General features: G+C 34.6%; 1 protein-coding gene across 1 annotated transcript in view; it reads left to right on the top strand.

The window, feature by feature from the left end:
• The window catches only part of ABCE1 (ATP binding cassette subfamily E member 1), a 29703-nt gene extending 18816 nt beyond the window's left edge, over positions 1-10887 (top strand). Inside the window, exons 10-18 of the mRNA XM_043902525.1 lie at positions 170-291; positions 2945-3166; positions 4118-4177; positions 4277-4335; positions 5762-5872; positions 5957-6099; positions 6211-6333; positions 7835-7946; positions 9445-10887. Coding sequence (XP_043758460.1) covers positions 170-291; positions 2945-3166; positions 4118-4177; positions 4277-4335; positions 5762-5872; positions 5957-6099; positions 6211-6333; positions 7835-7946; positions 9445-9492 — 1000 coding nt within the window. The 3' untranslated portion in view covers positions 9493-10887. The remainder of the gene's footprint in view (positions 1-169; positions 292-2944; positions 3167-4117; positions 4178-4276; positions 4336-5761; positions 5873-5956; positions 6100-6210; positions 6334-7834; positions 7947-9444) is intronic.
• Positions 10888-16090: the final 5203 nt, after the last annotated feature.

Consider the following 16090-nt stretch of genomic DNA (forward strand, 5'->3'; position numbering starts at 1 on the left):
TTATAACTTGCTTAATGTGGTCTTTACAGTTAATTTTTTTTAATGTATTTATCTTCCTAAAATTTCCACTATAGTTTTTTTAAAGCTATGTAAATGTTTTGATTATAATTAAATATTTTAATTATATGTTATATTACATTTTTAAATAAAAATCTATATTGATTTTCAGATATATCATTGTGGTGGAGCATGATCTAAGTGTATTAGACTATCTCTCTGACTTCATCTGCTGTTTATATGGCGTACCAAGTGCTTATGGTGTTGTCACTATGCCTTTTAGTGTAAGAGAAGGTAACTTGAAAAACTTTTCACAATGCTCTTTCACATTAATGCTTAGAAAATGTATTGTTGATACTAAGTAAAGTGTTGCTGTCATATTACTTACCCAAAACTCTGGCCTTATGAAATTTAATCTCACCATAGAATATACATATATAAGGTTATATATGCCAGTTGTTAAACATAACCTATTTCTTTTTGGAGAAGTTTTTGTTTTGGCTAAAAATATTCTATCAGTTTCACTATTTATTTGCTATACTAAAATGTTCATTTATAGTTTGGCCTCTGTAGCATCCCTATATTATTAGTCATCCTCAGCTTTATCTTTGACAGGCCAGTACCAGTAGGAAAACTCTTAAAATTCGTTTAGTGCTCATCTTGTTTTCATGTTGCAAATTTATCTGTAATCTGTATCCTAAGTTTGTGGAACTAAGGTTATCCAAAAGTCTAATAAAATAGTTAAATATATTATAGTCTGGTGAGTGACTAAAATTCTAATACAACAGCTCAGTATATGTATTTTCACTTATCCCTACTACTTGCAGGAAAGAGGGACTGTCTCTCTTTTCCATGTGTTTTCCCTACCTAAGCAAGTTAGGCAAAAGTAAAAACTAGCCTACCACTAAGTGGCTCCTGAAGCAAAATCAGTGCACTCTCCACCTGGTATGCCTTCTTCCTTTTAATTTCTTTCCTGTTTTCCTTCACAGCTTCCTCACTCCTGTTTTTAGTTTTTATGTTTCTTCTCTCCAGCTATGCCTTAAATTGATAATCTAGACATGAAAGGTCTCCTTAGTCCATATCTTGAAAGCCCGCCATATTCTATAAGAATAATTATTCATGTAGCCTTATAGTTCCCTCAGTTGGACATACTTTTCTTTTTTTAAAGCTGTAAAAAGGGTATAAATAGTTTAAGATGTGGGGAAGGACTTAATATCCCTTATCTACCTTCCATCTATTGAGATAATATATTTTAAGAAAAAACTTGTGAGATTGCCCAGTTTTCTTACCAGTAGTCTGAAGAGATGATAGCAGAAGCAATTACTGTTTTATTCTCCTCAGTTAGCAACTAATATCAGAGTATCTACTTTGTGCCTAAAGTATGAAGTTCTAGAATCATATTGATAATAACAACATAGATACCTGGCAGTCACTTTTCATAATTCTAGTTAGAGAAAAGTGAAAGTCACTCAGTCATGTCCGCCTCTTTGCAACCCCATGAACTATTCATATACAGTCCATGGAATCCTACAGGCCAGAATGCTGGAGTCAAACCCCGGTCTCCCGCATTGCAGGTGGATTCTTTACCAGCTGAGCCACAAGGGAAGCCCTGAAAGTGAAAGTCTCTCAGTCGTGTCTGACTCTTTGTGACCCATGGTTGCTAATTCTATATAAATATATAATTCTAGTCATAGATGCCATATCTAAATCATGTGCTAGGAAATAGTTCCTGTTGAAGTGTTAATGTACCCTATCCGTAAAAACTACTGAACTAACAAACTGCACTTAATCTTTCTGCTGTCCTTTAATATGCTCAAATTAACACCTTATATGTAAAAGCTCTTTATGAACTATAAAGGAATTTTAGCTTGAACTCATTTTTAAATTAAAAAGAGAAACATTGCAGTTGGAGTGTATAAAGTTGATTTGTTAATTTTTTTTTGCACAAAGTCACTTCTCTGAGCTTTTGTTTTCTTACCTAATGGATTGGTCAATTGTACTAAATGGTCACTTAGGTTCCTTTGAGTTTATATTTTTATTTAATGTTTGGCTTTAAGTTTTTAACCTCACGTTATTCTTAACATGAATTCTTAATTCTTAAATGGCTTAAGATTAAAAATGCTAATTTGGGCAGAATAAATGGATCTGTTGATTTGTTCTGTCAGTATATATTTATTAAGCACCTGTATTCTAGGCTGAGAAGGCCTAGATTTGGTTCTTACTTGCAAATGAAATGAATAACATCCTAGACTTTCTTTCAAGACCTTCTGAAACTTTAACTACTGTTCTTCTGGTACACATAGTAAACACAAAAACAGATCTTTTGTTTCCCAGATAACCCGCTTTTCCATTTCTGTGCATCTGCCATTGTGGTTCTTAACAACTTTAGTATGGAGGGATTGTCATGTACCAGTATGTTACTTTTTGTTTGGTTATTAAAATCTGTTTAGATTATGTTGTTTGCACAATGAAGCCAAGAAATGAAGTTCTTAAAAATCTGCAAAGCTAATCTGAAAACAAATGCAATAAATCATAAATTCAGCATATGGTTATGCCTCACATGAAAATGAATACTTATAAGTGAAAATACTCCATTTTACTTGTCCTTTTTTAAAGAAAAATTACAATTTTTTATTTTAAAATACAGAATAAATGGCATCAGAGCCTTTCACATAAAATCTGATGGAAAAAGTCTTATAAAAATCACATAATAATGAAAAGATGTGCTTTGTGTATGTGTTTGTATATATAGGCATGTATGTATGCATGAATTAAGCTTGGTATTAGGTACGTGAAACACCATGTCGCACTGCTTGCTATGTAAATCTATGTATAGATTACTCACAAGAAAGCCTAGGATTTGGTTTTTATATGATAATTTATTGCTGTGGGAAAAGTTTAGTCTTTAATTGATCTTTGCTAATCTATTTCAATAACTTTCCAATAGGCATAAACATTTTTTTGGATGGCTACGTTCCAACAGAAAACTTGAGATTCAGAGATGCATCACTTGTTTTTAAAGTGGCTGAGACAGCAAATGAAGAAGAAGTTAAAAAGATGTGTATGTATAAATACCCTGGAATGAAGAAAAAGATGGGAGAGTTTGAGTTAGCGATTGTAGCTGGAGAGTTTACAGATTCTGAAATCATGGTGATGTTGGGGGAAAATGGTAAGTTTCCCTTATTCTGTGATATTTGAAAGTTGATTCTGTTTATACAGTAACTGAGTTTTAATTACTTTGAAAAATTTTGACTCAGTTATTTTATAGGTCTGGGAACTAGGTTGAATTCCTATATTTCTCAGTGTGGTTCACATTTTGTGGCACTGTATGGTTTAATTTGTCATTTAATCAAGTTTATACTTCTTATTTTGTTAACCTTCAGTGAGAACTAGATCTTTTTCTAAGCTGGTTTTTCTATGTATATATTGATACAGATGACATTTATTCATCCTAGAAACTGACCAGAAAGGAAAGAATTGGTAATTCTAAAGCAGTCTAGTTTAAAATGTTTTCCTTGCAACTTTTAAATAGTTATATTACTGACATTTTTAAACAATAGGTTATTGTCATAGTTATGAGATGATTTTGAGTGCTGCTGATTTTGAGATGATTATGAGCTGATTTTGAGATGATTTTGGAATTTTATGCTTACAACTTACAAAACTGTGGATGAAGAAACTTTCTGAAGATTGTTGCAATATATCAGTCTATAGTTAGTGTATTAGTCTTTAGCTTGGTTGCAATTAAATATTCCATGTTAAATGGCCTTTGTGATGACAGTGTCAATCATAACAGTTATTGTCCTGTTTTAACAATAAATTGTGTTCATCGATACTTTAGCTAAAAAAGTCTTTCAAGAACTAACCCAAGACTTTATAAGATCCTTTTATTAAAATGGCAGTTATAAACTTTAAATAGTATGTATTCCTCCTAAGGAATTTAGAATGATACTTGAGAGGTGGATCATGAAAGTTCAAGTAATTTTCTATGTAGCCTTCAGAATTCTGTAGTGTCAGTATATTTTTTTCAAAACTAGTTTTCCAGTTACAACCCAGTAATGCATAGTGATTTACTCTAAATGTGAAACATTTTTCAAATCAATTTGTTTTGTGTTGCCAGGTACTGGTAAAACGACATTTATCAGAATGCTTGCTGGAAGGCTTAAACCTGATGAAGGAGGTACTGTTGTAGTGTTGTTTTTTTTTACTCTTTTCCATGTAGTAGACTCTAAAGATCTGAGCAGTTTTCAGTGTCTTATTTATTTGCATTATTTTGCAGGGGAAGTTCCAGTTCTAAATGTCAGTTATAAGCCACAGAAAATCAGTCCCAAATCAACCGTGAGTTATACTGGTATTTTTTTTTATTATTATTATTAAAGAAGAGTTTATGTGTATATATACCTAGAGCATTACTCTTAAACTGTATCAGAATGTTTCTCCAAATCACTTTCTGTCCAGGGCCCCCCAAGTTGCTCAGTGGTAAAGAATCCACCTGCCAATGCAGGAAACAAGGGTTTGATCCCTGGATGGGGAAGATTCCTGGAGAAGGAAATGGCAACCCACTCCAGTATTCTTGCTTGGCAAATCCCATGGACAGAGGAGCCTAGTGGGCTACAGTCCGTGTGGTCACAGAGTTGGGCATGACTGAGCGACTGAGCAACTGAGCGCACACACACAGGTGTAATAAGGTGGCTAAGGAAGATACTAAGACTACTATAGTCCTTAATTTCATTTCCACTACTGGGAAAACTATTTTAAGTCTGTTTGGCATCTTTTTCCAAAATAAATCTTCAAAAACCTAATGTGTTTGGCGGTGCAAATGACATCAGGAAAGTGAAAGGCTACCCACAAGACTGGAGAAACTGTCTGCAAATTATATATCTAATAAGGTACTCATATCCAGAATATATAAAGAACTCCTAAAACTCGATTTTTAAATGCACAAAGGATTTGAATAGACATTTTTCCAAAGAAAGGAAACAAATGGCCAATAAGCACATGAAAAGATGCTCAGCATTGTTAGTCATAAGGGAAATGCACATTAAAGCCACACTGAGACACCACATCACACCCACTAAAATGACTTCAATCAGACAAGAACAGGTATTGCTGAGGATATAGAGAAATTTGAACCTCGTAGATTGCTGGTAGGAACGAAAAACAGTAGAGCCACTGTTATTCAGCCATAAAAAGAAGACACTGATATATATTACGATATGGATGAGACTTAAAACATTGTGAAATTAACTTCCTTTGATTTCTGCAGGTGTGGTAATGAACTTATTTATTAACTTCAGTACCTCAGTACTCATATTGAAAATATTTATGATGACTTGGCTTACATTAAAAATTTCATCATTGATGTTCTCTATAAACTTAGCTGTTTAATTGCTCAAGACATCTTATGTTCATCCCTGTCATACTGTTGCACATTTTGTGTTACCTCCCAGATTGCCTAAGATTACTTGATACACATATTGACCTTTAGAAGTAGTCCTAGTCTAATGAATTCTCCATTGAAGCAGTCATTTATTTCTTTCAGATTTTAAGATTATTGCTTTATTTTTTTTACTTGGATGTGATGGGTTTTTAATTTTTTAAATCTCAAAACGTGCCCTAGCTGATAGATAAGTGTCAAAATACTATGGATATCTGTTGGCAACAAATTGTTACACTTTTGCTGTGTGGCTTAACTTTGTCAAGGTGCATAATCAGAGTAGTTTTGTACTGAAATAAAATTTGAATACTTTTCCCTTAAAAACAGGGAAGTGTTCGCCAGCTACTGCATGAAAAGATCAGAGATGCTTACACTCATCCACAGTTTGTGACTGATGTAATGAAGCCTCTGCAAATTGAAAACATCATCGATCAAGAGGTACTCTTAAAATAATTTTTGTTGTTTTATCATTTTAAATGGTGGGTATCTCTACATGGTTTACTGAACTTCTTCTGCAAATAGGTGCAGACATTATCTGGTGGTGAACTGCAGCGAGTAGCATTAGCTCTTTGTTTGGGCAAACCTGCTGATGTCTATTTAATTGATGAACCATCTGCATATTTGGATTCCGAGCAAAGATTGATGGCTGCTCGAGTTGTCAAACGGTAATATCCCGCTCATAAAACTATTACATGTGATCATGTGTACTAGGTGCTTAATATACCATTTGACTATTTGATGATACAAAACTAAGATTTCAAAATCATGTGTTTTAGTTTCATACTCCATGCTAAGAAGACAGCCTTTGTTGTGGAACATGACTTCATCATGGCCACCTATCTAGCAGATCGAGTCATTGTTTTTGATGGTGTTCCATCCAAGAACACAGTTGCAAACAGGTAAACTATTTTCTAAACCATTCAACCTGATTATAAGTTCCAACACTTTTCCAATCAGCATATAAACATTAGTCATACTATTTTAATTTTTAATAAGGAAAACTCTTGAAGTGATTTTGTAACTCCCAAGATTATTCATATACCATCTTGGATGACACTGATTAGAACAGTGGGTTTTAGACTGGTATAGCACTGACCCAGGGGAATAAGGATGCAGAGCTTTGGGCCCCTCACCTTCTCTTTCTGGTTATGTTTTGTCTGCTTCATTATTTGGGTACGTGATTTGCCCAATTTACAATGTTAGTGGTAAAGCTTACTATCTCCTGAATATCTGGTATAAATGTACAGCCAAGTATAAAATGAATGATTTTACCTCTCTTTTTTCTTTCATTTCTCCTTATTGGCTTGATAGAGAGCACTTGAAATATAAAGCCTAACTTTCACAGTTTATGAGAAAGTTTTTTTTAATGAGAAACTTATTATGCTTTTAGTGCTTAAATCTTATTAGGTTGAACTGTATGAAATTACAGACATTCAACCATTTGACCTATAAAAACAGTAAGTTCATGTGATTATAACGCAATGTTTCCTGGTTTAGGGAGGAATGGATTTGCTGTTTGAATAATTCATCCAAGAAATAAAAGTACTTAAGTAAACTTCTTAAAATTCTTTTTTTTTTTTAATATAAAATTGTCAATTATTGAAAATAATGTACTTTGTTAGGGAAATTTCTTAGACTATGTGAAAAGAAAAGTGAAAGTGTTAGTTGTTCAGCTATGTCCAAGTCTGCAGTCCCATGAACTGTAGCTTGCCGGTCTCCTTTGTCCATGGGATTCTCCAGACAGAATACTGGAGTGGGTAGCTATTCCTTTCTCCAGGGGATCTTCCCAACCCAGGGATCAAACCCAGGTCTTCCCCATTGCAGGTGGATTCTTTACCATCTGAGCCACCAGGGAAGCCTTCAAATAATGATCCTCTCTTTGTATTTAAAAAATACTTGAAATGTTCCACAAGTATGATATGATTTAGGATGATTTTAGTAGTAGTTTAGGTGAGAAAAAATGATTAGTATAGAAATAGTATGGAAATTTTGAAAGGAATTATTACTAAAAATCATTATGTTGTACATAGTCTTTTTAGTGCCAAATTTCTAACATAATTGTACCTTCTCTGTTAAGTTTTCTTCTCCCCTAAAAGTCTTAGATTTGAAATTCTGCAATCACCTAATTTTTCTAAAGTAGTACTTTTGGCTAAATGTTTTTTTCCATACCAGAAACATTTTAAACTGTGTTTGTTTTGCACAAAAATACAGCCAAATTATTGAAGCAAAGACATTTTTGAATATAGATTTATAATATACTGTGATTATACTATTATTGAGATGATCTATGATTGAGGAATTAGAGGAAACAGTTCTTAATATTCTTCTTCCTAAAAAGCAATTAAATTGGGGGAAGGGTAAAAATCAGTTGTAATTGATAGATTCTGTTTTTCACCCTAGTCCTCAAACCCTTTTGGCTGGCATGAATAAATTTTTGTCTCAGCTTGAAATTACATTCAGAAGAGACCCAAACAACTATAGGCCAAGAATAAACAAACTCAATTCAATTAAGGTATGTAAAAAAGTTATCTCAAATCATGGATAATTTCTCAGTGTAAATAGTTGAAAAGTATGTTTTGAATTGAAGACTGTGTCATTAAAATTCTGTCATTTCCTCAGTTCTGAGATTCATGTTTTTCGCGTTTAGTCTCTGATGGCATACGTCAGTCTGGAAGGCAGCACCTGTGACAGAGCTGCCACTGCTGCATTAGCTCTTTGAGTCACACCCATCGTACCACTTGTGTTGAGGGCACTTGCCACTTAAAGTGTTTTCAGGGAAATTACACTTGAAATAGAGAAGTTTTTACAGCTTTTTACGCATTTTTTGTGCTTACATAAGAACATGATTAAAATGTATATTTTAAGAGTCTAAATAGTCGTCTTCAGTGAACATTACATTCTAAACAATGAAACAAAAAATTTGGTTAAATCTGCAGTCTTTTAATCAGCAGTTTTATTTCCTTTGTGGTATATAAAGTAATTATGCACCCTATACTTGATTTAAATATGGTTTTTAGAAAGCAGTCATTTCTTCATCACCCAAAGAAAAATGAAAACTAAAAAAGCGTTTCTGTGTTTCTAGTATGCCTGCAATGAATGCATCCTTAGAGCACGGCTTCTGTTTCATGGCACTCTAGCCGTCGCCCTTTCATATTTTATTCCCCTCGCTTTGCTCCTCAAGTGTGAGCCCTTGGAAAGCAAGAGGCACAGTGCATATCACTTACTCTTAAGCACCTAACACAGTGTCTGGATGCCTTTAGCCTTCACTATAATATTTTATTTATAAATGTTTATTCTCTAGCCAGGATAATGAAATTTAAAACTGAATAGTTCCTTAGTTTTAAAAAGTTAATTAAGCAGAAGAAAGGAACTAAATTTTAGAGCACTTTCATAAGAATCTCTTCTGAAGCCTTACCCTTTGTGTTGCCATTTTCTTGGGTAGAGACTCAGTTCAGTCCCCAGGTACACTTATTCAGGATAGTCTCTGTATCAATTCATCCTAGACAACCACACCTGAGTTCTAATAAGGGAGCTGCTAGGCAGATAGGTGGATGGATCATTACTGGCCAGTCTGCAAATGGTACTGGGAAAAATTTTTATATGCATTTTGTATACTAGGCAGTTCCCAAACTGACACGGTTACATTTTTATCAGGAGCTTAAAGTTAAAAGGATGAAAATGGAATTTAATAGCTTTTTTGCAAACAGAATTTTGTATAGCAAAATTTTGAATGTGTAAAGTATTTTATGTAAAGGAATTTTGTGTGAGGTATGCACCAAGGAAGGTGTCTTTGGTAGGTAGTGGAGGTGGATAGCAGAGTAGTAACCTTGTCTTTGAGCAGTGGGATGAGAAATTTCCAGAAGCAGCTGGTGAGTGCAGAGGAGATTGTGTGATGCTGCTGGAAGCACTGGTAGTACTGTGGGAACCCAACCGTGGCATACCGGAGAATGGTGTTGATTTCTGTTGCATCTGTGTTTGTTGATTTCTGTTTGCTTCTCTTTGTTTTTTAGGATGTAGAACAAAAGAAGAGTGGAAACTACTTTTTCTTGGATGATTAAAGTGAATCTGAGAATATTGATAAGCCATTTATAAAGAGAAACATTTATTGGAATTTTTGTCATATAAAATTTAAATCAGGTTTTATACACCACATGCTCTAGAGCTTGAAGTATAATTTACTTACTGTAACATCAAAAGCCAGTTGTGTTGTAAATGGTAGTCTGAATACAGAAAATGTCACTTTTCTGATTTTGATGGTAGAACCCTTTTTGTGCATAACATTGTAAAATGAAGACATTTCAAGCATACAAATTACCTCCAGGTTTCCATAATGTATAGAAAGATTTTCAGTAGGTTTACTATATATTCATGTACTAAATGCTGAGCAGTGTTGCCCCTTTTAAAAATCTTGAAAAAGGTTTCTGCACTTACATGGTTTGCCAAATATGCCATTATAATGATACTGCCCTTATTTTAAAATCCAGTTGATGACTTCACTGATTAAATTTGATAAATAAACATCAGGATTATATTTATTTGTTTTCAGTCTTTGCATTAAATTGTCAGTATGTTTAGACTTTCAAAGGAAGATTACTGCAGAACACCACTGCTGGAAACAAACTATTACCAACTTTAGCATTGTTTACAATGTTTTTGGTGCTTATAAATATCTTGAGCAAAAAAAAAATCATTTCAACACACCTTCCTCTTCCCCACCCAAAAAAAAAAAAACCTAACTTGATTCTGAATTAGATGTACCATTCCATAAGATTCTATATTCTGTAATTATTCTCAAGGTAATGTCATTCTTTAAACATACCTTTGTGTAATCACCGATGAAGATTTAGGAAAAAGTATTTTAAAGAATGTCTGTTTCCCTTAAAAGTACAGTACAGGCTCAAAATCTTTATAGAGTTGGTCCCTAAGCATCTATGTGTTTTTAAACTTCCACAGATTTCTGATGGGCAACCAAGGACTGTGAGCCACTCTCCTAAAGGCAACAATACCACCAAGGAGTCCCCAGTCCCCAGTTAGCAATACAAAATATCCCTTGGTACCAAATATATTTATTTCTGGGTTTTGAATATAGAAGATACTATCTAAATCTGTTTGACTTTTTTTTTTTCTAAATAGTGTGTAGCGGGAGTTCTAAAAACTGATCTAGATTTCTTGAACAGTGGCATACCTGTAGTGTGAAACCACTTTCAAGTATACTTCTGCCTAGTGCCCTGAACTGGGACTAACTTATACTACAAGTGGGAAAGGAGTTTAGGACATAGAAAAGCTTTTAGAGCTCCCTGTAAACTACAGAAGCTTTAATTAATATGCAAACAGTTGGTGGAAAGTGGTTTAACTAAGACCCATTAGGCCTTTTAAAAAATTAATTTATGTGAGTAATCTATAATGTTTGTTGTGAAAATTTCAAATATACAGAAATAAATGGAATAAAGAATTATGATTTCCCTTCATTTTACCCTCCCAGAGGTTATCAGTGTTTGTTTAATAATATATATCCTTTCATGCTTTTTAACTAAGTGTGAATATGTAAAGGGTTTGCTTTGTACATAAATGGGATTATATTAAAATTAGTAGTGCCTATTTTTAAGGATAGGTTAAACTTGTGAATGATTATTCAAATACATTGAATAAAATAAGACAAAAGCTATTTTTATTTACTTATTCTGTACTATGTCCTTAAAAATATTTTTGATATAAGAGCCCAGTTCTTTCTACTTTTTACTGATATAGAATATATATCAGTTTATTATTTTTCATGTAAATGAAAATTTTAAAAAGGAATTCAATGTTACTTAAAATTTTGTACAGCAATAGAAAAGGACTTAAAATATTAACACAAGTGTTTTATAAAATCTATTACCAACTCAAATACCTCAGTGCAGATGTTAGCTCTCCTAAAAAGAATGAGACTGCTCAATTATATCATTATATCCTGATTAGAAAAAATTTCTAAGCAAAAAAGCATGGTGCAACCTAAGTTTATTATAAGACACCACTATTTATGAAAATACACAAAGTACTAAAATACAAAAAGAGATACTCAAAAACAATGTTTTTGAGAAGGATAACTTGATGGTTAGGAACAGAGAACAAAGGAAACATATACACACACCTATTGCCTTTTGAATTTTATATTTTGTGCATATCAACTGTTTATAGTTAACGAAGCATGTAGCATTCTATAAAAGTAGTGTATATGCAACTTAACCTAATTTTACACCATAGCATCTTGAAGTCCAGTACCTTCTCTTGCCTACAAATTCAGTGTAGTTTGGTGTCTGACATGTAGTTTTGCCTACTGTATTGAAGGAATCAATCTACTCATCAGAGAAACTCTGTGTTTCTATAGGAAGACTAGGTAACTACTTACTTGGTTAAGTGATTTCACTCCCTCGTTAGTATTTCATGTACATATATGTCAAGCCCTCAACCCCACTGTCTGGTGAGATATGAGTACCACATGGTTCTGAAGAGCGTTCTGGGTTGGAGGGTCAGAAAGGGCTACAATAGAGGCAGCTGCCAAGGAAATAGAACCTATAAAGATGCTAAAATAATCCACGTGAACCAGAAGACAATGTCAGATGTCAGGTATCAGCATGGGCACCCAAGAGCTTAGTGAGAGGAAAAGATAATGCAGGCAAGAGTGTAGTGAACTTTCAGTGCCTTCAAGATTTAAGGTAGAAGTTTTTACATGGTCTGAGTAGGAATAAATGAGAAAAGCAGTTGGAGAAACAGAATTATCAATCAGTTCAGCAGCTTATAATTCTTTAATTTTCATTTTATTATTGCTCACCAGTACCTCCTTCCTTGCCTAATTGGTAGGATAAGCAGTGTGCCCAGCTGCAGCCAGTGGATCGTAATTGGGCTAAGGCCATCATGACAGTTCTCTTCGTATATCCTAGTTGCTTGCAGCTCAGCATGCCATGTTGACCACTTCTAGCCAATAAGCTGAAAGAGAAGCCTCTTGGAGTTTCTGGAAGTCCTTTTGCTTTTCTAATAAGAGAGATGTATCTGGTACACCTTTTTGTGGCTGTGTTGTGCCCACAAGGTGACGAAAGGGAACTGCTGAGAAAGTCACAAGGATCCTAGCCCTGCCATCAAACACCACACAGTGCCAGCAGCCACATTCCTTCCAGATTTCTTAGAACAAATCCCTGAGTAAGCTGATAAAACTCAAGGATTTCTCTTGAGGTCAGAACCTTGGCTCTGAGGTCTCTTCAAAGGCTTCCCATTTACTTGTGCCAGGGGACTGAATGACCAGCTCAGAACCACTTTTCATCTTAGCTTGCAGATTCCCGGACATCAAACCTAACTAAACAAGTATGACTACATTGTCAAGTGGGTTTTTGTTTTTTCCTTAAGAATCTGGAAACCAGGCAAGGAGAGGCTTGTCTATAGGAAATGTTTAGTTACCACTATTGCCCCTTTGACTGGGGTGCTCCTGGTGGTGGTGTAGCCAGTTGTGTCTGACTCCTGTGACCCCATGGATTGTAGTAACTGGCCAGGCTCTTCTGTCCATGGGATTCTCCAGGCAGGAATACTGGAGTGGGTTGCCATTTCCTTCTCCAGGGGTGCTCCTGATGTGAATGCAAATGTAGGAGTTCCAGCTCCCAACTGCACATGCCTTGAGTCTGCCTCCTGTATCTATACATCTTCACCTAATGAGACTGGCAACCATGTACATCTGTCCCCTCTTGGAGCAGAGCCTTGTGTCATTTCATGTCTGTACCTCTGGTTTCTAGTCTCCATTTTTGGCCCCCGACTTATGAACATATGAAAGTATAAAGGACTAAGTTACACTACTAGTAAGAGGTATATCCTAGGTAGGTACTAAAAACAGCATTACTTTCTTAGTCTAGCTGAAGGCATTTAATCCAAAGCCAAAGTTTTTCTTTTTAAAAAACTAGCTTACTACAAAGATTTTTTACTGGAATCCGTTAATAATTTCCTAGTTCAGTATTTATGTAACATTTGAAGAGATATGAGGCCCTAAGAACCACACTGTTTTCTGTACTTAATATCCCTAAGATTTTTTCTAAATGTGGAAAATAAATGTGATCATAGTAATGACATGTATTTTAGAAAGCTGATTTTTAAGCCTCAGTTTCATTAATGAACTCAAAGGATCAATCTAAAAAACTGACACTCATACCAACATCTGTAGCTTGACGATTCTGAGGAGTGCATGATTCACTTTTGGTAGAGCTTATCAATTAGTTAGGGTCTGTGAACAGAATTTGTACTTACTTCCTCTTTTGCAGTTTATTCACATTCTTGTATCATTCCCTAGAACTGCACTTAATTCAGTTAGGAGAAAAGTAGAAACTTGGGCTTCAAAGTAAGTATACTGGCTACATTTTCAAATAGAACTTTCAAACAATGCTTTATCTAACTTAAAAATTCATTTAACCTACAAATTATTCACAGATATTCTATACATTCCCATTTCATTTAATGACTGCTGAGAAAGAATAGGACTAGCTCTCAAACCAGTTGGTGCTAGGTTCAAACCTAAATTCTACCACTCCCTAGTCACATGACCCTAGCTTTATTATACATGTAATGTAAGGAAAAGAACAGTACTTACCCCAAAGATTATAAATCCCACGTGGTGTTTAATTGCACATACTATTTTCTGACTGGATTAAAAGTCATGTAAACTCTTAACTTCAGAATTTCACTTATTCCTCCTAAGATTTATATGCTATATTATATATTACTGCTTAAAACCCTAGAGCCAAAGAATCACAAGCAGAATCGAGAGACAAAATTTAATATATGCACACAGTTTTATATATAATGCAGCATCACACCATGTAGGGCATTTACTCTTATTTTATACATTCAGATATGTTTGAAACACTTCTTAAGGCTACAAAACAGAACATAGAAAAATAAACAGGAATATATTCAACACTTACAAAAAGTGATATGATAAAGAATATAAAGTACTATTTTCCTTTCAACACTTCAAAAGATGTATATATACTTTTTTTTTTTACAAGTAACATCACAAATAATCACATCTTCACATGCTTTAAGTATTATTTGTACTCAGTGTAAGGCTATTATCATTTTTCATACATAAATTTTTTTCTAGCTCTGTAACAATGCAATTTTTTATCCATTCAAGTAAATTCAACCCCAAAGTTGCTGTTTCCCAGCATTAAGACATGCACCCACCCCTCTTGTAGGATTTTCTAAAATTTGTATTTCAGGGGAGAAAAAAACCTAAATTAGTGGGAATTCCCAGTTAGTGGGAGAGTAAGTGGCTTACACTAACAGCAAAACCTTAGTTCTTTGAAACTGACATACTGGAACTGAGCCATTATTAAGATCTGAAACAACACAATAGCATTTAGACATTAAATAGGAAGCAAAATACAGTAAACAGAAATAGTGTAGCCAAATATGCATTCTTTTCAGCTACACTAAAATGGACCTTGCTTAGTACCCATAAGTGAAAGACTAAGGTAAAATAAATGAGGCATAAATAAATATTGCTAGTTCTAGGATGGCTGAATGTTTTCTAAACCAGAAATGGTTAGAAAGGAACTTTATTGCACCAAGTCAATCATAAGCAAGTTTGCAGTTCACAGGCATTATTCAACCTTGAGTCACAAAGGAAACGCACTGCAAGAATATAGAGTTGGCAGCAAATATGATGACATATCAGTAGGGAAAACCTACTCCGGCCAGGCCCCAGCAGGGTCTGAGCTTAGGTCAGCCGTGAAAACGCACACACAGGTTAACAGGGAACAACAGGATGAGAACTACCCAGATGCCAGCATCCTGCCGCCAAGGGGTATGTGGAACAAGAACTGAAGATCTATCTGAGAGGAGATGAAGAGAAGAAACACACACAATACTAAAAGGAAAGGGGCTGGAATCAAGTTTAGCAAAAGCCAACAAAAATGAGAAGTGAGCTTTGGTCATGCTAAACATTTGTTCTTCAAAATGTGTATGATCGTTAAGAGAGTAAGTTCCATAATTTCCAACTTGAAGTACAAATGATTCTCACTTCTAAGCTTTTGCTTTTCTCTGAAACATTTTTATCTTATGTCAACATACCATATAACTCAGTTAAAATGGAGGAGGACAAAGCTTGCTTGGCCCTAGTTTGACCTCAGCATAAGGCAAAACCCCTGGACTGATCCACCAAAATCAAACCCAAAGGAAAAACAGACCTTCCTGCAAAGACTGAGAATTTTAAAACCTAATAATCAAAAGTCAGAGTTCTTTCTTCTTATTCCAGAGGTCACTGACTAAAGTAGCAACTGCTCGAGTTCTCCCTCAGCACTGTTTCCACCACATCCTGGAGGTAAGGATGGCAAACAGGAAGCAACTCGGCATTTCCTTCAGGAACTACAGAGTATTCCATTACTCAACTGAGGTAAGACAGAATGACAGTGAAGAAACCAAACAGTATTCTTTCCTATCCAATTTTAAAACATTTCCAGAAGAAACTGAGATCAAATCCCAGTCAAGAAAACAAAGGACACAGGAACAGAATGAATTTTTTTTTGGGGGGGGGACTCCTGAGATCAAACCTACACTGCCGAACTTTTAAATCTCGTCACTATAGCTAATGTAATTTTCATTAAAATGATCAGGTAAGCTAATCTTACATGTAAAAGC

The sequence above is a fragment of the Cervus elaphus genome, chromosome 5 (assembly GCF_910594005.1).
Source record: "Cervus elaphus chromosome 5, mCerEla1.1, whole genome shotgun sequence".
Taxonomy (NCBI): Eukaryota; Metazoa; Chordata; class Mammalia; order Artiodactyla; family Cervidae; genus Cervus; species Cervus elaphus.